The 20,566-nt window shown below is 40.8% G+C and overlaps 1 protein-coding gene across 3 annotated transcripts in view; it reads right to left on the bottom strand.

Annotated features, from left to right (window-relative positions):
• Nucleotides 1-20,566, bottom strand: part of rel (v-rel avian reticuloendotheliosis viral oncogene homolog) — a 41,102-nt gene that overhangs the window by 3,602 nt on the left and 16,934 nt on the right. For all 3 annotated transcript variants that reach the window (XM_067989053.1, XM_067989054.1, XM_067989056.1), the window contains 5 exons: nt 18,798-18,889; nt 9,145-9,285; nt 3,885-3,989; nt 1,449-1,664; nt 370-441 (listed from right to left, as the gene is read on the bottom strand). In XM_067989053.1, the coding sequence (XP_067845154.1) occupies nt 370-441; nt 1,449-1,664; nt 3,885-3,989; nt 9,145-9,285; nt 18,798-18,889 (626 nt within the window). The remainder of the gene's footprint in view (nt 1-369; nt 442-1,448; nt 1,665-3,884; nt 3,990-9,144; nt 9,286-18,797; nt 18,890-20,566) is intronic.

The following is a 20,566-nucleotide window of genomic DNA, read 5'->3' as shown; positions in this document are numbered from 1 at the left end:
TTGTTGTATGTCTGTTTTTACAGGGAAAATACCCCCTCCCCATAACAACTTCAGCCACTTTGACTGGTTTTTTATCTGATAATAAATGCTATGTTAAGAGAAGCTTTGAATTAGTATCAGCACGACTTCAAAACTAGCTGCTGGAAATCAAAGGCAGGACTAACCTGTTCACAGTTTATGTAAAATGTCCACAGAAGTGTTAATGCTTCAGTGAATGTTGATTGGTAACTGGCATGCTGGGTAGGGGCTGTAACATGAGGTTCTATTGGAGTGTTATGCTCACAGGAAGACAGGCCAATGCAAACTCAAAAATAAAATCAGTTCAAGACACCTGCACTCTTGGGATATGGTATTTATTGTGATCCTCACCTGGTACCCAATCCTGCATCAACTTTTGGAAAACATCTGCTGTCCTCTTTCTTTTTTCATAAAAACAGTTATCTGTACAGTGAGAAAAAGTACAGTGGAGTCAAAAGAATTATTTAAAACAGTGTACTCAAGGGAAAAAATACTAGTAAAAATGCAAGAATATTTCTGGGCTTGTTCTCTGGAATATTCATTGACAGTGAACAAGATTCTGTATAATGATACCACTCCCCCCCCTCCACTAGCAGCACAGAGGTTTCTATAGGTCTTTTTGTTAGTTGCAAGAAGGTATTCCCACAGTAGCAAAGTGAAGCCCTCCCTCCAACAAACAGCTGGCTGAAATGACCTGTGGGCCATATCCAGACTGAACAAGTAATATTTTGACCTTTGTGTGGAACTGGAAGAACAACAAGCAGCATGGGACCCATTCCTGAAGGCTTACTCGGGAGGTCGGCGGGGGGTGTACTTCCCCTCCCACCCCCAAACCAAAAGGAAGCAAACTAGTAACATACCCACAGACAGCAAACCCTACCAACATACACTAGGTAATCAATGGGTATAATGGGATTCATGAAGCATATGTGAAAGTAAACCATTAAAAATAAAATAAGAACATAGAATAACCATATAGACCAGGAAGGTCCCAGTCTTTGCTAAGTTAGTTGATTGCAGCGAGACATTATAATTCGTCTGGGCTAGTAAAGGGGGGAAAAAAAAGCTGCCAGTGTGCCCATATCAAATCATTCAGTGACCCCTGCTGGAAAGTGCATGTTGGGCAAGAACAGGATCGGTCTCAGCTTTGATGCCTTGCACAGTCAAATAGCTTGCTAATACTCAAGTCTAGTTCACAACTGGAGAATGGCTACCTTGGCCCAACATGAGTCAAGATTCTTCAGGATGAGGTGGCAAAAAATTGGTGGGAAACAAAAGATATTCTATACATACACAATTCAAAAGGCACTCCTTAAATGTAGTAGTAGTAATAGTTAAAAACTCTAGGTACCAAACATTGTTCATGCTGAATGCTGAGAGTTAAAAGTATTAAACACAGAACAAATGTTATTCTATACTTCAACAAGTACCTCTCTCATCTGGAAGATATCTGAACTCCATAGGTTCACTGACTTCCTGGTCCGAAGGTCTTCGAAGCTGCATTTTCACTGTTACAGGCTCAGTGATGCTTGTTTGGCAATATGCTGGTGTTCGAAAGACAATGGCAACTTGTCGGTGGACATCAGCCTGTGAAAACGAACCTTTGGCTTCCCAGTTATGAGTGAAAAAACGAACTTCAATATCATCTGTGGATATAAATATAAAAATCTGTTCAACACTATGCATAAAAGGGTTTTAAATCCACATGATGTTTACTCATGGTTCATGCTTAGTGGCAAATGTAGAGTTAACCTTTTTTGTTGGTTTTAAAATAGACTTTCTTCTCTTTCCCTCTTCCCACCCACCCCCCCCCCACTTCCCCCAATAATGACAGCTCTACTGATTTTAGGATAAGCCAATAATAGCCCCATCAAGGTCCTTGTCTGAAACAAATAGAAATCACAAGCACAATATTTCACCTACATTTTTTAAGATGTAGAAACCAATGTACTGTAGCTTCAAGTATAAATGAAAACAATTAACCAGTAAAAGATCTCTGACAACACAAATAGTTATAAACAACATTTTTATTCTTCTTCTACTCATGTCTTAGCATTTTGCAATGAAACTAAAACTTTAATTCTATTTTTGAGCTCCCAACCACACAAGAGTGGGAACATTACCACATTGTAAAGGTCTATAAAAGGAGCAATCTTCCTGACTACCTAATTTTCCATCCCCAATCCCACAATTAGCAAGTTCTTTTCTACAATGCGCTTGAATGACAGTTGAAAGCCAGGATTCAAATCTCTGAACAGACATTTGACAGTACAACTGCCATGATATCAGTGCAATATTCAAAGTGGCCTTTATCACAACATTAGTACAGTGTATTCCTTAGTCCTTATTACATCACCCAACACAAACATTACTGTCTGGTACTAGAGCAACATTATTTACAGGAGAAAAATATCCATATATCTCAAAAATTAGGCCACATTTCACACTGCAGCAACAGTGTTACTGAGCATTTAGAAAAGGCAATTACCACTGTAATCAAAATAAATTGAGTAAATTACTGCTTTAAGGGGTATTCAATCAAACCAGTCACATAACCTTAAAGCAAGATACCTATATCCAGTCCTCTTCCTGCACTTTGCTTTAAAACTACTGGCCATAGGCTGAAAGTAGACATTTTGTATAAAATTTCCCTGCCAAGATGATGAAGTGAGATAAGGGGCTGTGATTTCTGTAGTTTGTTAAAAGTTCTTGTGTTCTTCAGTCTTTATAAGAACAAGAAAAGATCATTATGCCTAAAATATCCATCTTTTCCCCCAAATCAATCCCACCTACCCATTTTTTCACCTTATCCCTAATCTCTTCTCACACTCCAGAAGTGTATCTAATTGATTCTTGAACCCATGTATACTGTTCTTTTCAATGACCTTCCTAGGTAACTAGTTCCAAAACTTTATTACCCCCAAGTGAAAGGTTCCACCTGACTTCCCCTCAAACCCCTAACTTTTTAAATAATGAACCTGTATCCCTTGGTATTTAAACTGTTCACCATAATGAACTATTCATCATGATCAATTTTGTCAATTCCCTTCATAATGCTGAAAACTTCAATTAAGTTACTTATTCCATTCCAAAATCTTTCCTGTTAACTTAAATCTGTGATACCCAGAATCGTTTTCATTGTTTGGCTCTGTAGCCTTTCAAAAGCAATAATATCCTCAATCCTAATTTCACTGAAGGGAATCTTCTGTATATAATTTCTGTTTCCAGAGTATCCTAGTGGCAGAAATACAGAATGGGTGTGATGCTAGAGGGAGACTGGTGTGCTTTGATGCTGTCAGGCAACTAAACTACGGCACTGAGGTGATGTAGATATAATACATTAGCATCCATGTTCTGTGCCTGGCTAATAGGATTTCAACATCCAATGTCTAAATCTAGATGATTTATCCAATGGGGTAAATCTAGTGGAGCAATCCTTAAAAGTCACTCTGGGTCTCAGTGGCACTGGGTGCCAAAAGTTATAACAGCATTTACCAACACCAATATCCTTCATCTTGAGCATCACTAAATATTTCAATCCAACAAGAAATTAACACCATGTCTATTCTTCTACAAACATATGAAAATGTTAGACAATATAAAACAAGCTGGTCCATCTAGCCAGTCCCATAGAGTCGTGATGCCTTAAGCATCACGATAAAGACACGCCCAACCCATCTAATCTCCTGGGAGAGGTGAAAAAACGGATTAAAAAACCCAGGCCAATTAGGGGGTGTGGGGGGATTTTTAAAATTCTCACTGATCCCTTTAGATGATCGAAACTAGTCAAAGTTACACAGCTTCGATAGTCTTTATAACAAACTACAGAAATACAATGACATAAAAATCTGAAGATGATGAATTACCTTTTTGAACCTTGTCACACAGTAGGAAAATTTCATCTCCTCCTTTAACGGTTCCTGTGTTCTTATTGACACGACAGATCTTCAACGCTGCGGTGTTTGGTGCTCCTGCAAATTAGGAATATATATAGACTGTTGCTGCCACTATAATAATGTACATGCATTAGTTTTCAGAATTTATTGATGACGTCTAACTATATCTATACTGTTTATTTTTTCCCCTCTAAGCAAAATACAAACATCACTCACTGGGTAGCACATATTTTTTGCTAATCTTATCGCCTCCACTCCTGAAGGCATTGACTCCTTACTGGAATGAGGTTTCACAGATGCTCTTTGGTACTTTTTCCAAGTGGCCATTATTCATGTGTGACTTTCAACATTGAGTGCCAGCAGGCTAAACAAGCATAACAGCCAACCCCAATCCTATACTTATTTGGCACCTACACAAATGCTCTTGCACCAGGCTGCCGGGGAGGGGGGGCGGTAGGGAGAGAGCCTCTAGATAATAGAAAACCTGGTTGTTTTCCATTCTCTAACCCAGGCCAATTGTAGCACCTGTACAGCCACCTGGCTGAAATAAGCTAACTCGCCACAGAATGGCAAATTAATCTTGCGACTTTCTGGTCCGTATGGCTCAGCTACTTACACCATAAGCTGTCAGGGGATTGTATGGTCACAAACTAGAAATCTTTGCTCCGTTCTTACACTTTTATATTGTGGAATTTAAAGAGTTTCTGCACATGGGAAGACTACTTGAGTCATTAAATTTGTCATGTTCAATATACCTGCAACTCAACCACTTTTATCCTTCTTTATTTAAAGATCACCAGTCAGAAACCATATAGGCTTTTCCCATTCAATATCACTGAGCAATGTTCCCTTCAATTTTAATAAAATATCCCAAATCCCATTCTCCAATTTCTATCCTTTTGGCTTCTCAGAGAGGGATTACAAATTTTACTGATTACATGATAAATTTGGGGGATAGCTTTCTGTTGCAGTCTTATCCATTGGGCTGACACAGAAAATGGATTCCATGCAAAAATACTAATTCATCGTCTGAGTTAGATTAAAAAATCTAAGTGCCAAAGATGAAGAGTGTCTTCTAACAAGTTGCATCACTTAATCCTCTCCTCTGGTTTCTCAGATTATGCTTAAGTCTTCTCCTATCTAGCATCTACAGTGCTCAAGTTGACTAATGCAGAAGCTTTCTGTGGTGACCTCATTGGCATATCAGTCTGCATTCTCAACAATAGTGGAGCAATGAATAGCTGTAAAAAAGCACAGCTATTCATAACGTCACTATGTGAGATTGTAGACCAAGAGGACAATGCTCTGCTCATAATATATCCTTTATAAATACTTTTTAAGATAAATCAAATTAAATTGTACATTTGCATTCAGTTCTAGCCCACTCCATGTCCTTTCACATTATTGTTCATTTAATATATTTTTACATACAGTAGGAGATTAAAATAGCAGCTTCTCTTACCTCCAGCATGAAGTCAGTTAACAGTGAGTACTGTAAAACGTGACCTCCTAGCTGTTTGCTAAATGATGTTTATAATGTGAGTGACTCTGCTTGCGACAAGCTGAGACTGGCACAATTTATGTACACTAATGTATCTCCTATGGCACTGTACGTGATGAATCAAAGGATACACTAGTCTATAACGGCAGGAGTATTACTTGAAGTAGGGCTGGGGACAGTGGTCGGCAGTTGGAAATACTTCATGGTGAGGTGTGGGAGGATTTCAGTAAGAGGCTTACAGTGTGAGGGTGGTAGATGTTGGTTGGGGTAAGTTCTCAGGAATTTTATTTAAAAAAAATAGTACAATAAAACTTAATTTCAGTACTTGGTTTAGCTCTGGTTTGAATCAATATGGCAGATAAGAGAGGCAGCCATAATTTGATGCAAGAAATGTTGGTGCAGCATCAAGCAGGGAACAGTGGGCCTCCTTAGTCACTGAACAAAGTATGTCAGAAGGGGTGGATCCGATTTCGATCGTTAAAATATCCTTTGTGTTTTTGTTACTAAAGTGAGACATGAGTCATGGAGAGCCACTTGGGGAGTCAAGTGCCACATGTGCTGAAAGTGTTGAAAGGCATTGAGTAGAAAATATCAGCATATGCTGATAAGATTAACGTAACATTAAGGTGCAGAGAGAACACCAAAGAGACCAATGGGAGCCCTGGGGATGGAGCAGAAGGAAAGGTTGAGGTCATAAATAGAGAAGGCAGGGAGGTCTATGGAAACAAAAGATGCTAACGGTGTAGTAATATGAAATGGGTAATTACAGTAAGCTTTGAGAATTTTACAGGAGAAGGACAGACAGACAGACTTGCATTATATAGCACCTTTCACGACCTCAGTACATCCCAAAGCACTTTTACAGCCAGTGAATTACTTTTGAAATGTAGCACTGTTGTAACGTAGGAAACACGGCAGCCAATTTGCACACAGCTAGCTCCCACAAACAGCAATGAGATAAATGATTAGATCATCTGTTTTAGTGATGTTGGTTGAGGAATAAATATTGGCCAGAACACTGAAAGAACTCCCTTGCCCTTCTTGGAATAGTGCCATGGGATCTTTTACATCCACCTGTGAGGGCAGACAGGGCTTCAGTTTAACACCTCACCAAAATATGACACCTCTGACAGTGCAGCACTCCCTCAATGTTGCACTGAAGTGTCATTCTGGATTATATGTTCAAGTCTCTGGAGTGGGGCTTTGAACCAACAACCTTCTGACTCAGAGGCGAGTGCCACCACTGAGTCATGGCTGACACTTATAAAACTTTCTTTGCTATAGCAATAAACACAAAAACAAGAAAAAGTTAAAACACACAAAAAACTAAAGATACTACTTCTAAACAAACCCCAAGTCTGTTTCATCATAATTCTCTCCACTGGAATACAGCTTCTGTATGTGTATGACAAAGATAAGGGGGTCAATTTTCGGATGGCTGAGCGGGTGCGTTCGTGGCGGGGGGTGGGGGGGGCTCCTAAAATCGGGGATTCCCGGAGCGGGTCCGGAGCCAGGCTCCAACCCGCCCACTTCCGGGGTTCCGCAATGACGCGAATCAGTGCGCGCGCAGCCCCCGCACGCAGGACTCCCACCGGCAATCAAAGCCGGCGGGATCCCACTTAAGATCATTATCTGGGTACTTGAGGTCATTTACAGACCTCATAAGGAACATAAGAACATAAGAAATAGGAGCAGGAGTAGGCCAATCGGCCCCTCGAGCCTGCTCCGCCATTCAATAAGATCATGGCTGATCTGATCCCAACCACAAATCTAAAGAACACAAGAAGTAGGAGCAGGACCCGGCCACTCAGCCCCTGGGCCCTCTCCGCCACCCACAGGGCATTGACTGATCCGAGCTCAGCTTCATGTCCAATTTCCTGCCCGCTCCCCATAACCCCTAATTCCCTTTACTCCTAGGAAACTGTCTATTTCTGTTTTAAATTTATCTAATGATGTAGCTTCCACAGCTTCCTGGGGCAGCAAATTCCACAGACCTACCACCCTCTGAGTGAAGAAGTTTCTCCTCATCTCAGTTTTGAAGGAGCAGCCCCTTATTCTAAGATTATGCCCCCTAGTTCTAGTTTCACCCATCTTTGGGAACATCCTTACTGCATCCACCCGATCAAGCCCCTGGAGTTGGAGATTTTGGACTACCCAGAGCATGTTTCCCATGCTGGGGGAAACACTCCCTGTTTAAACAGACGTGTTGCAGCCAGCAGCCAGTGGCAGCTGCAAAGGTCCATTTAACAGGTGCGGGATAAACCCTCATTCATTGCAGCAGGGCACTCTGTCACCTCAGACAAAGTTTTGCCTGCCACACTGTTGTATCCACAGTCCAAATTATTAAATCATACCCTAAACTCTGCTGTCCAAACACATTTACCTACTTTGTGGACCCCCTCACACTCACACCGTCAGGATGGGGGGGGGGTTCCATTGCTGTATTCATCACTCCATTGGAGGGCGAGCAACATCACCAGCCTCGACAGGCATATCGTCCATCTCCGCCACGTGGAGCTACACAACACAGTGCTGCGCCACAGACACCTGCACAAAGTAGTCGTGCAACTACACATACACCCACTGTAGGGTGACCCAATGGGTGGCATCAAGGGTGTTCATGGAGAACCTCATAAAAGGGCATTATTGCACAAGCCAGTCAAGAATGGGCAAGACGTGGCAGTAGTGGTGACAATATAATATGTAATGTGAGTTGATCAGAAATCAAATATAAGTAAAAACCATGACAAACCCTCAAACACCCTTGTGCATCCCCTTCATGCTCACGACACGTTTGCCTTACACTTCCTACTACACATACATGATGCATGCCCTGTGGCTGCAGCACAGGTAGTGGCAGGTGGGGTGAGGCTGACCATGAAAGAGATGCACGAGAGGGTGAGTATGAGACAGAGCCATGAGATTGTATGAGGATTGGGTTGAGTGGTTGTGGTGGGATGAGTACTGGCGAGGTGAGTAAGTGCAGGTAAGATGAGGATGAGCTTTGAGTGGGTGTGAGGAGTGATGTGATAGAGTAGTGTTGGCAGTGCAGAAGGAGATGTGGGGTGGGGGCGGTGATGTGGCAGACGGAGTGTAGGGGAATGAGTAAGTGTACTCACTTCGGCTGACCTACTTAGGTGATTGAGGCACCTCCTGCACTGTATGCAGGTGCGTGATATGTTGGTGGTGCTGGTGACCTCCTCTGCCACCTCGAGCCAGACCTTCATGGTGGCAGAGGCAGGCCACTTCCTCCCGTCTGCCGGGGAGAAGATCTCTGTCCTCCCCCTCACCCCATCCAGTAGGACCTGGAGTGAGGCATCATTAAACCTGGGAGCAGCCTTCCCCCTGGGCTACTCCATGCTGTAATGTTGGCTCCATTCTGCAGCATCAGTCAGTGGAGGGCTGCCCCATTAAATAGGGCTCCTCCAGCTGACAGCCTATGATGTGGGTGCGCAGTCCGCCCGCTGTGCAGCTTTCCAGCGCGAAACCCGGAAGCCAAGGTAAGTGGCTTCGATTTACTTACGATCGTGTGGGGAACCCATCGATTTTACTGGGCGCGTTACCCACGCAACCCACCTCCCTCCTAATATCGGGCCCCAGGTTTCTAGTAAAAAGAACTACTGTTCCTGCAGTACTCTAAGAAAGCCAAATGAGACCACAAAGTTAAGATGTTTATTATACAGTCAATGCACATTACAAGATGATCAGGTAATAATTTATGAGACTCACTGTTATCGTATATAGGGTTTGAGACAACTGGTGGAAGAGCTCTTGAGAAGCTGCCATGTTCATCAGGAAGAAACACCTGGAAACACAACCTCACCACATTCAGGTCATAATCTTCAATCTGAAGCAGCTGTTCCTGTGGAACTGTAATAAAAAAATAGCACTAAGATATGTCATAATATGAAACTGTAGAATTAAAGAGCAAGGGTGTCATGCTGGTGTGTTGATATTGTAACACACTGTGCCGTGGACTAGTATGACATGGCTTTACACCTGTGGGTGTTCTAATACACTGCATCACAGTATAGTATGACAGCTATAATTCCTTATATGGTGAGTACAGACTCTCAACTGCATTTTATTACACCTTTTGACCACAATAAAAGAACACAGTTTAGTTTTACCAGTGAAAAAAAGAGACCAATCTATTCAAACAACAGTCCTTTTGGGTGACCAGAAGCCCAGTTAAAATGTACCAAACATTTACGAGACACCAAGAACAAAAACAATACAATCTCACTACTGACTTGAAACTGTAAAATTCCACTAATGAATACAATAAAATATAACTAAATACCTTAGGTTCTTTTTTTGCTTTTAGAATGACAAAATGCAATTTTAAAAAAATAGACCTAATCACAAAATGGTGAGATAATACCCATCAACACTAACCTACACAATTTGCTAACGATCACCACCTCCACAAAACTCACTGACGTCTACTAGCACTCAAAGCCATCAAATCTTTAACCATGCCTCACAAAGCAGCAGAGTCTGATAAGGTCAAACTACAAATGAGGTTACACCTCCTTTTGAATAATGCGGCGACTAAACGTAAAAGTTGTTGTCACAGTCGAGTCATTCCACCCCCAGATGTGAGAGTAGGCAATGTCGGTACCCACTCGATGTATTTTTTGGTGTTTTATTTAAAACCAATCTACGCAACAAAAGGAACACCTTCTGCTAATGTCAACAGGTTTTTTTTTAAATCCAAAAAAGGTCAGCTGCAGAAAATTTCAAATTCAGGTTTGAAATGTAAATCTTCATAAACTCGCATTGTGTTACCAGAGCTTCTCATGCAATGTAGTAAGCAGTGTTGACATTTACAGCTTTTAATACTTGCATCACTAATGATAAAGCACAAATTAATGATATACTGGTGTGATATTAATGCAAGTAATAAGGACCAGTATAATCTTTAATCTTACAAAGTTCAGTCATTTGAATTTCTTGTATTTTTCACGTCAAGCCCATTAAACAAACTGGTAGCAACTACAAATGGGGGACTGCATTCTCACAATTTTGCACTGACTGGCTAAAATGGCAAAATGATTTAATCCCATCTCCATTATATAGTACCTTCTACAACACTGACAAGAAAGTAAGCCATAGGATTTATTAACATTTTGCCTTATTAAAATCTCAGCCAGGGCAATGCAGCAATTTAGGAATTTAAATGCAAGAATATATTTAAAGCAGCACTAGTATCCTGAAAGAATGCATTACATTTTCTGAAACAATTTTATATCTGAATACAAAATTTTCATTGGAACTTCGAATTACTCGAACGTGCAAGAAAACAGGGTTAACGTCCTTATGACAAAGCTTATTTAATCCATTTGTGTATTAAGCAAGCAGTGCTTAGAGCTAGGGCAAGTGATTTATTATCGCTTAGATCTGGTCAGAAACCAGCATTTTCACTGTCAATGGGGATTTTTACTCAACACTTGGGCAGCAAATTGTACTGTAGACAGCAAGTGCAGAAACTCACAGGACTGCAGCATATCATTTGTCTTACTTATTTGCAGCCAACTACATTTTACGGAAGGAAAGACTAATTTTAAGGAGCAATCTCATCAGAAATTAAATGAATGGGAACTTTTAAAAATAGCTCTATGTGGCATACGATGTTAAATGAACAACCCTATCAAAGTTCAGTTATGTAGTTGTGAATACGCACAAAAAAAGGTTAAAAAGCCTTAAAATAGGCTTTCAGTAATTTAAATTTTTAATTTTCAGCCCTACCCCTTTTGTTTCCCCATCACTCCCTAATTTGTAGGCAGTGACTTGGCACTCCAGTGGTGGATGAGCTGTGGTCATGTTTTGATTGTTGCATTTCTTAAGTCAGACAACTTGGGCACAAACTGGAAGTCTGTCTTGTCCAAGATCCCTCCCATAATGGCCTGCTTCCAAGTTAAACTTCTGTAGCCAGGTTGCTAGGAGGTGCAAGATAGCAGCCAAAGTCAATCATCTTCTAACTTCATTGCCCTTGGGGGAAGCACCTACCCTCCATTCAGCACCATTCCTAATGACAAGAGCTGAAACCTGAAAAGCTGCAGGGGAAACAATGGGGACAAACCCATGTCCCACTGTGGTGGAATGGAGCCCGAACTATGCTGTTTTCACAGATAAGTACTGAATAATGTACTGATGGAATTGTGTCAGAGACTGTTTCATGAAACTGATTTTTAAAATTAAAATAAAATCAAAAATTAAAATTCTGCAACAGCAGTCATTATTAATTGTTTTGTCCAAAAATGTAGCACAAGAACCAATATGGTGCCATTCCTGAACTATTTCTGGAACCGAGCCAATCCAAAACTTCCTCATATCAGCTATACCAACCCCCTCTAAAAGTAAAATGTGGACAATGCTTCTTTACTTAAACTGCTATTAGATTTACTGAAATTTAACTGATGCTGTTTTCGGATTTTAAACATTAATTAGCATGTAATGTCCCAACTGGTCGGTATTACAGCCTCACAATATTAACATAGAAACATAGAAAACAGGAGCCAGGGTAGGCCATTCAGCCCTATGGGCCTGCTCCGCCATTCAAAATGATCATGGCTGATCGTCTAACTCAGTACCCTGTTCCCGCTTTATCCCCATATCCCTTGACCCCTTTAGCAACATTAGTTGTTCTCTATAATGCCAACACCGCATAGATGATCAGTAATAACCACTTTACATACGAAAAAATTTTTACTGATTGGAAAATCTAACCAATTGGCATCACAAAAATTGGATTACATAGGTGAAGGAAGCTCCTGCCTGAAATAAGTGGGAACTTCATTTGAATGCAACCTTCCAGTGTTCCCACCCACATAGTACCGATTCATGTTTCCATTCATTGAAAGTGGGCGCCCAGGGTCATTGGGCTCCAACATATGTAAAAGTGTATTTCGAGAGCTGGGCCTGAAAATGGCTAGGAGCATTTTCAGGCCAGTTATTAAGTATTTTCTTGCTTTTTTTTTTCTTTTTCTGATGTTCTGTACATCATATAGGAATACGTCATTGCTTTTTCTGTGCACTTTTGTGTATACCCACAAACATAAAGTGCTCAAGTTTCAAAGAGATGCAATTTTACAGCAGGTCAATAGATCACCAGCACAAATGCAATGGATTTACTCCAACATCAGTCAGTTCTGCAGGATGGGCTATGGGCAAAGAAGAGCTCAATGTCAGCTGCTGTGACCCAAAGATACACTCATTTTGGGAAACTGAGATTCAGGGATTCCATAAAGTCTGGGCTACGTATTTGTGCCTCGATATTCCAAACAAAGGAGGTGCAAACTGTGGATAGTGAGGAGTGATTAGGGTGTCTATCTGCAGCTGTCTGATAATACTAATCTTCAAGTGGATTATACTGATTTTTCTATGAGGATGTACAGCAAAACAGTCAGGGAAAATTACGTGCAATGTACAGCAAGTATCAAGATTCTGGATCTCATTTTCAGACTTTTACCTCAAGTGGCAAGAAGGATAGATGAGAGAAAGACAATATTAGTTAGAATCAACATGATGTTCCTTAAAAGATGTATGAGGTAGGTTGTAGCTCAAGATAATGTATTCAGTTATACTTCATCTGGGATGGGCAAGAGACACGTTTAGATTTATTTTATATTGATAATTGTCTTTGCATTTAAAGCAGCTTGTTTTCTGGAAATATGTGCTATTATACTGTTACTTTTTTTAATTTGCATTTTATTGCACTAGTATGAAAATCCAAAATTATTAAAGTTTAAAATTAAAACAGCATTAATGAGAGCAGTCGCAAAATTATAAATTAAAGGGGATTTTGGGACCTACTGAGCAGTGAAATGTTACTGTCAACTTGCACTCTTCTGCAAAGCTGTATAGCAGATGGAAAATATTTAAAATTTATTGTACATCAATTTTTAAAACTTTTGTAAACTTAGAAACTTCCACTAAAGTCATTTTTATTTACAATCTGTGGTATTTTAAAAGGAAGCCAGATAGAAACTACATTTCCTCTTATACTATTTTTAAGTAACACACTCTGTAAGCCTTTTCAAATTGTCTGCATCTACACTTTAATTAAATGAATATAAATATATGACACAGAATTACAGAACTTAACCTGACAACATAACCAATGTTAAAATGGAACAGATTCCTTTTAGACCGTAGTAGTAAAGTTCACATTTAGTTTACTACAGACAGTAAAATAAGTTTCAGACCTGGGACCCATTTCCTGTATTCAGTTCCCTTTTAGACACCCCAGTTTCACAGACACCAGCTTCCTGATACGTGCTTACTGCACAATTACTACCAAAAGATTTATGTACCAAGACCCTTGGTGCACACACACACTAGACAGTTGATGTGTTTTAAATTCAAGTGCGGCTGTTGTAGCTCTTTCTTTAATGTACTGTTTATTGTGCTGTTCTGTTGACTATACCCCGTTTTTAAATATACATACAGCTTAGAATAAAGCAGATTCCTCTAATTAACATTACACTTTGCAATAAATGATACAATATTTATAATAGTTGCATGTGGCATGGTAAGAAAACAGCTCTTTCTTCACACCATTCATACTGAATGACTAAAAATAGTCATATTAAGAGATATGTTCTTCAGTTTATACCACTGAATGAACAAGCGACCAATAGTATAACTGATGCTTTTGCTTTATGTTAGTTTTCTGTTTTCGAATACACAGACACACACACACACTTATTAGTTAATCTCCTGTGGGAGTGCGCACGGGGCCGGGGGGGGGGGGGGGGGGGGGGAGGGAGAGAGAAATGTAAATTTTCATCCTCATTAAATGGGCAGTAACCCAGCAGAGCTGATAAGGACAGAATTACATCTGCATGCCCTAATCCAAATACCTTCACCCTCCAACCCTACTTCACCTGAAGACTACACTTGGTTTTGACATTCTGGAGTAAATTTTCATCATCTTCACGTAGGCAGAAATCTGGCAGCGCGGCTCTCCCGCCCAATTTCCCTTCCATTGATGTCAGTATATAAGTTTTAAAAAATTTGTTCATGGGATGTGGGCGTCGCTGGCAAGGCCGGCATTTATTGTCCATCCCTAATTGCCCTTGAGAAGGTGGTGATGAGCCGCATTCTTGAACTGCTGCAGTGTGGTGAACGTTCTCCCACAGTGCTGTTAGCTAGGGAATTCCAGGATTTTGACCCAGCGACGATGAAGAAACAGCGATATATTTCCAAGTCGGGATGGTGTGTGACTTGGAGGGCAACGTGCAGGTGGTGTTGTTCCCATGTGCCTGCTGCTCTTGTCCTTCTAGATAGTAGAAGTCGCAGGTTTGGGAGGTGCTGTCGAAGAAGCCTTGGCGAGTTGCTGCAGTGCATCCTGTAGATGGTACACACTGCAGCCACGGTGTGCCAGTGGTGAAGGGAGTGAACGTTTAGGGTGGTGGATGGGGTACCAATCAAGCGGGCTGCTGTGTCCTGGACGGTGTCGAACTTCTTGAGTGTTGTTGGAGCTGCACGCATCCAGGCAAATGGAGAGTATTCCATCTCACTCCTGAATTGTGCCTTGTAGATGGTGGAAAGGCTTTGGGGCGTCAGGTGGTGAGTCACTTGCCGCAGAATACCCAGTCTCTGACCTGCTCTTGTAGCCGCAGTATTTATGTGGCTGGTCCAGTTAAGTTTCTGGTCAATGGTGACCCCCAGGATATTGATGGTGATGGATTTGGCGATGGTAATGCCATTGAATGTCAAGGGGAGGTGGTTAGACTCTCTCTTGTTGGAGATGGTCATTGCCTGGCACTTGTCTGGCGCGAATGTTACTTGCGAATGTTGTCCAGGTCTTGCTGCAAGCGGGCACGGACTGCTTCATTATCTGAGGGGTTGCAAATGGAACTGAACACTGTGCAATCATCAGCGAACACCTCATTTCTGATCTTATGATGAAGGGAAAGTCATTGATGAAGCAGCTGAAGGTGGTTAGGCCAAGGACACTACCCTGAGGAACTCCTGCAGCAATATCCTGGGGCTGAGATGATTGGCCTCCAACAACCACTACCATCTTCCTTTGTGCTAGGTATGACTCCAGCCACTGGAGAGTTTTCCCCCGATTCCCATTGACTTCAATTTTACTAGGGCTCCTTGGTGCCGCACTTGGTCAAATGCTGCCTTGATGTCAAGGGCAGTCACTCTCACCTCACCTCTGGAATTCAGCTCTTTTGTCCATGTTTGGACCAAGGCTGTAATGAGGTCTGGAGCCGAGTGGTCCTGGCGACACCCAAACTGAGCATCGGTGAGCGGGTTATTGATGCGTAAGTGACGTTTGATAGCACTGTCGACAACTCCTTCCATCACTTTGCTGATGATTGAGAGTAGACTGATGGGGCAGTAATAGGCCGGATTGGATTTGTCCTGCTTTTTGTGGACAGGACATACCTGGGCAATTTTCCACATTGTCGGGTAGATGCCAGTGTTGTAGCCGTACTGGAACAGTTTGGCTAGAGACATGGCTAGTTCTGGGGCACAAGTCTTCAGTACTACAGCCGGGATGTTGTCGGGGCCCATAGCCTTTGTTGTATCCAGTGCATTCAGCCGTTTCTTGATATCGCGTGGAGTGAATCGAATTGGCTGAAGACTGGCTTCTGTGACGATGGGGATATCGGGAGGAGGCCGAGATGGATTATCCACTCGGCACTTCTGGCTGCAGATGGTTGCAAACACTTCAGCCTTGTCTTTTGCACTCACATGCTGGACTCTGCCATCATTGATGATGGGGATGTTCACAGAGCCTCTTCCTCCCGTTAGTTGTTTAATTGTCCACCACCATTCACAACTGGATGTGGCAGGACTGCAGAGCTTTGAGCTGATCTGTTGGTTGTGGAATCGCTTAGCTCTGTCTAATTGGGAAGAGCAAAGCCATTGACTTTGGTCCCTGCCACAAACTCTGTTCCCTAACCACCGACACCATTCCTCTCCCTGGCTACTGTCTGAGGCTGAACCAGACCATTAGCAACCTTGGCGTCCTATACGTCACCAAAATCGCCTACTTCCACCTGCACAATATCGCCCGTCTTCGCCCCTACCTCAGCTCATCTGCTGCTGAAACCCTCATCTATGCCTTTGTTACCTCTGGACTCGACTATTCCAATGCTCTCCTGACTGGCCTCCCATCTTCCACCCTCCATAAATTTGAGCTCATCCAATTCTGCTGCCCGTATCCTAACTCGCACCAAGTCCCGTACTCCCATCACCCCGTGCTCACCGACCTACATTGGTTCCCGGACCTGGAACGCCTCGATTTTAAAACTCTCGTCCTTGTTTTCAAATCCCTCCATGGCCTCGCCCCTCGCTATCTCTGTAACTTCCTCCAGTCCTACAATCCTCCAATATCTCTGCGTTCCTCCAATTCTTGCCTCTTGCGTATTCCCGATTTTAATCGCTCCATCATTGGTGGACGTGCCTTCAGCTGCCAAAGCCCTAAGCTCTGAAATTCCCTCCCTAAACCTCTCTCTCTCCTCCTTTAAGACGCTCCTTAAAACCGACCTCTTTGCCCACCTGTCCTAATATCTCCTTACGTCGCTCGGTGTCAAATTTTGTTTGATTAAGTTCCTGTGAAGCATCTTGGTACATTTTACTACGTTAAAGGCACTCTATAAATGCATGTTGTTGTTGTTGTAAACAGAATTTTCACATTTACATGCATTTTATCCTTTTTCTGTAGTCAGATAATGTAAACACCGTAAGTAACTTGATGAAATTTCTGTCAACTGTTAAGAAAGTTCTCTTTATAAGCTTGGGTGGCTAAAACAAGGTACAAAATTACGGACCAGCAAGAGTTCTTATTTATATTTGCTTTGCGGATAGTGATGAGGAAAAATGTAGCTAACTATCAGTTACGTCACTATTTTTGATGAAACAATTTTATCTTTCTATTAAAAAAGTGTAAAACATTGCAATAATATCCTTACTGGTGTTCCAAGTGCACCATTTCAGAAGACTGAGAAGGGGGACCGACAAGACTAGGAAACGCCTCCCGAGTACTTGACCACAATCCCTCAGTTTAAGGCTGATCAAACTACGGGGATTGGCTCGACCTAATCTGTCTCCATCTCTAAATTTAATCCCGGATTGTAACCACTCAAAATTGCAGGCTCACAGTGAACATTATGACTTTCCACCAAACTTGTGCAAAGTTTGGGTTCTTATTTCTTAAACAGCATAAAATTCTGATATGTAAGAAAAATGAACTAAAACGTCCACTAAATGTATAATTGTTTCACCTCTTAGTTCAGGTCTATACCAGCTGAGAAGATAAGTAACTTGTAGCTGACCTAGTTAAAGCTGTAGGTGGCACCATGCTAGAGGTCCACAGTTGATCAAATTAGCTAAGTTTAAACAAGTGAGATATTGTGGGCTGTACCAAGCACACTGCTGAGAGTTTCTGAACTTAGCGGGTTGTTGAAGGAAGCAGAGGCAAGTGCAGGAGGAAAAGGATAAAAAGAAAAAGTCATCCCAAGGCTGGTTTTGCACACCTGTCACTGGTTAAGAGTGATAGTGGCAGAGGACTGGGAGCACCTCACCCACTCACCTGAAGTTGTTGTACAGCCTGAGGAAAAGGAGCAAAAGCAACTTGGAAAAGAAGTGGGAGGATTGCATACTCATATTAGGGAAAAAGTGATTAGAACATTTTTAAGTTTTTGAAAAACAGTTTGATCACTTTGTCTTGGCTTCTTCACAAGAAAAAAAATTACAATTTTAATTCCATCAAGTACAGCACCTTTTTAAATGTAGCTGATTTTGTAAGAAACTATTTAAAAACCACAAGATGGGTCGTAAATTATCCTAATCCTACTTGGTTCCAAACTGTGCCTTTGAGCGACTTAACCAGACATTTTCATGATGTTTAAAATCAATCTCAATCTGGGTTGCACAGGCCCTTGCTGCTGATTTAAACTTGCATTGCAAATTGGCATTCATTGCTAATTTGCACCACAGTCATAGCCACTTATCTGTGGAAATGGTGAGGAGTTTTTTTTTATTCTGCATATCAGATTTGAAAAACTCTTGCATCTTGTCTTCCCCCGATTCTGCCTGACATAACAGCACATGTGCTAGGCAAGTTGTTTGGTGCGGTAGCACCCCCTGTAACCAGGAACGGATTCCTCAAACTGACTGAAAATTCAAGAAGTTTAAATTTAGGCCAGCAATCAATCATAGGCCATCGAGCAATTTAAATTGGTTGCAAGCAATCAATGTACATTTATCCTGGGAAATAACCTGAGCTGGAAGGAATTAAAACTACAGTAACTATTTGAAAGCAATGATCACATCAGTGTTTTTTTCCAATTACATTTAAAATAAAATGAAAAATGAAACACGGTTGCAGCGCAGGGGAGTGGAGAATTTCTTACCAGCAAAGGGGTTGAGGCATCGCTGAATCCGAAGCAGAATGGCCTCTTTTACTTCTCTCCTCTTCACACACTGAATACCCAAGTTCTGAAAACTAGAAAATGTGGAGAATTTAACACACACTACAACTAGAAAAGGGCAATGTTCTTAATGTGTCTACATAGGAACCATCTTTAAAAATCATTTTTGAAAAAAAACTATAATTAAGATAATTACAAGAAATAATCTAAAATTTAATCTGTTGACATATTGTATTACACCCTCAATGGTTAGCATCAGCAGTGGGAAAGATCACTTTGTGAAAATAAACTTAAGCTACTTCTTAAATAACAGCCCCAGCTCTGTACAAACTAAACTCCATTTCATACTTTTCTCTTAACCTTTTCTTGAAATATAAATGCTACATATTTTTCTACATCAAGCAGAAGATACTAGCTGTGGAAAATTGTGCAGGAGTCCATTTCTTGACTGATTTGCATAATACTGTACTTCAATGTTTGGGACTTCCCCACTACATTTCCCACATGGAAAAACCATGACATCATCACTGCAAAATGGATGACAACTGGGAAGTACTTATTTCAAAAGTGCTGGGTTGGAATAACTCAACCTGTTTTAGGGAATTAGTACTATAGTGCTAATACTGTATTTGTCTACATTATGACCTGCTTTTTGTTATTAACCAATAAAACAGCAGTGTAACCAACAGATAAGTTACTAATCAAAGCATAAACACCTTTGGTATGAACAATTTCAAACTACAAATATAGCAGACTGATACCATTTTGCCTCATTATAAAATGACCTCTAACTACTTCTCACCTACATTGTTAGCCCTAAAATACATATTGTAAAGCACAACATTTGGTGATGGAGTATTAGCATTATTCAGACTAAAATAAAGAGAATATTCTAGTTTTCAAATTGAACTGTTTAGCTTTCACCACTCCTGTTAGTACTTTCAATACAGACTCCATAACTGTAAGTGTAGCTTTTATATTATAAGTTGTATTAGTAATGCTCATCTCGGCAAGTTTTTAAAATTTCAAACAAGTTATCCACTATCTAATTAAATTTTCTGAATTTCACTTAAAGTTTGTACCAGCCTGTCTTTTTCATAGATTTGAGCGTTTGTTAGGAATTCACCAACAAACACCTTAACATGGGAAAGTGCAAATAGTAAACAGGCAGTGACAATTCTCCATTTGAGTCAAGTTATAGAAGAATGCAAACATTAATACTGTATCAACCATTAGTCCTTCAAAATAAAAACAAACATACACAAAATCCACACCACAATTAACCACATTCTCTTCTCTTTGTTTGGATGAAAAATAACTATTTTAACTGATAGAATCAAACAACATTGTTTGAATTTCTCATCTAATGTTCCTGCAGTAAATAAACGCAGTAATGTTCACAAAGCCCTGCACTCGTCTGTGGTCACATTCCTGTGACTGTTCAGATCGGAACATCTTAAGACGCTACATTTACTCCACTTATGATATATTTTTAAACATCTTTATACATACTAACAGTGCAGAACAAAACAGATACTTAAACTGAATTAGAATCAAAGAATATAATGTTTTGACTCTAACTTATGACAGTACGATTGAAGGAAATTAATTTATGTGCATTACATTATACTTTCCTTTACTTAAGAGTTCAATGCAATGTTCCAATTTTAAAAATATATAGTTCTGATTTTAAAAATGCCTCAACCAACTGTATGATATACAAGGTCAATCTGTTTACATAAACACAGGGG

Source organism: Heptranchias perlo, chromosome 8, assembly GCF_035084215.1.
Source record: "Heptranchias perlo isolate sHepPer1 chromosome 8, sHepPer1.hap1, whole genome shotgun sequence".
NCBI classification, from domain to species: Eukaryota; Metazoa; Chordata; class Chondrichthyes; order Hexanchiformes; family Hexanchidae; genus Heptranchias; species Heptranchias perlo.
This window is presented reverse-complemented; position numbering and strand designations above follow the sequence as displayed.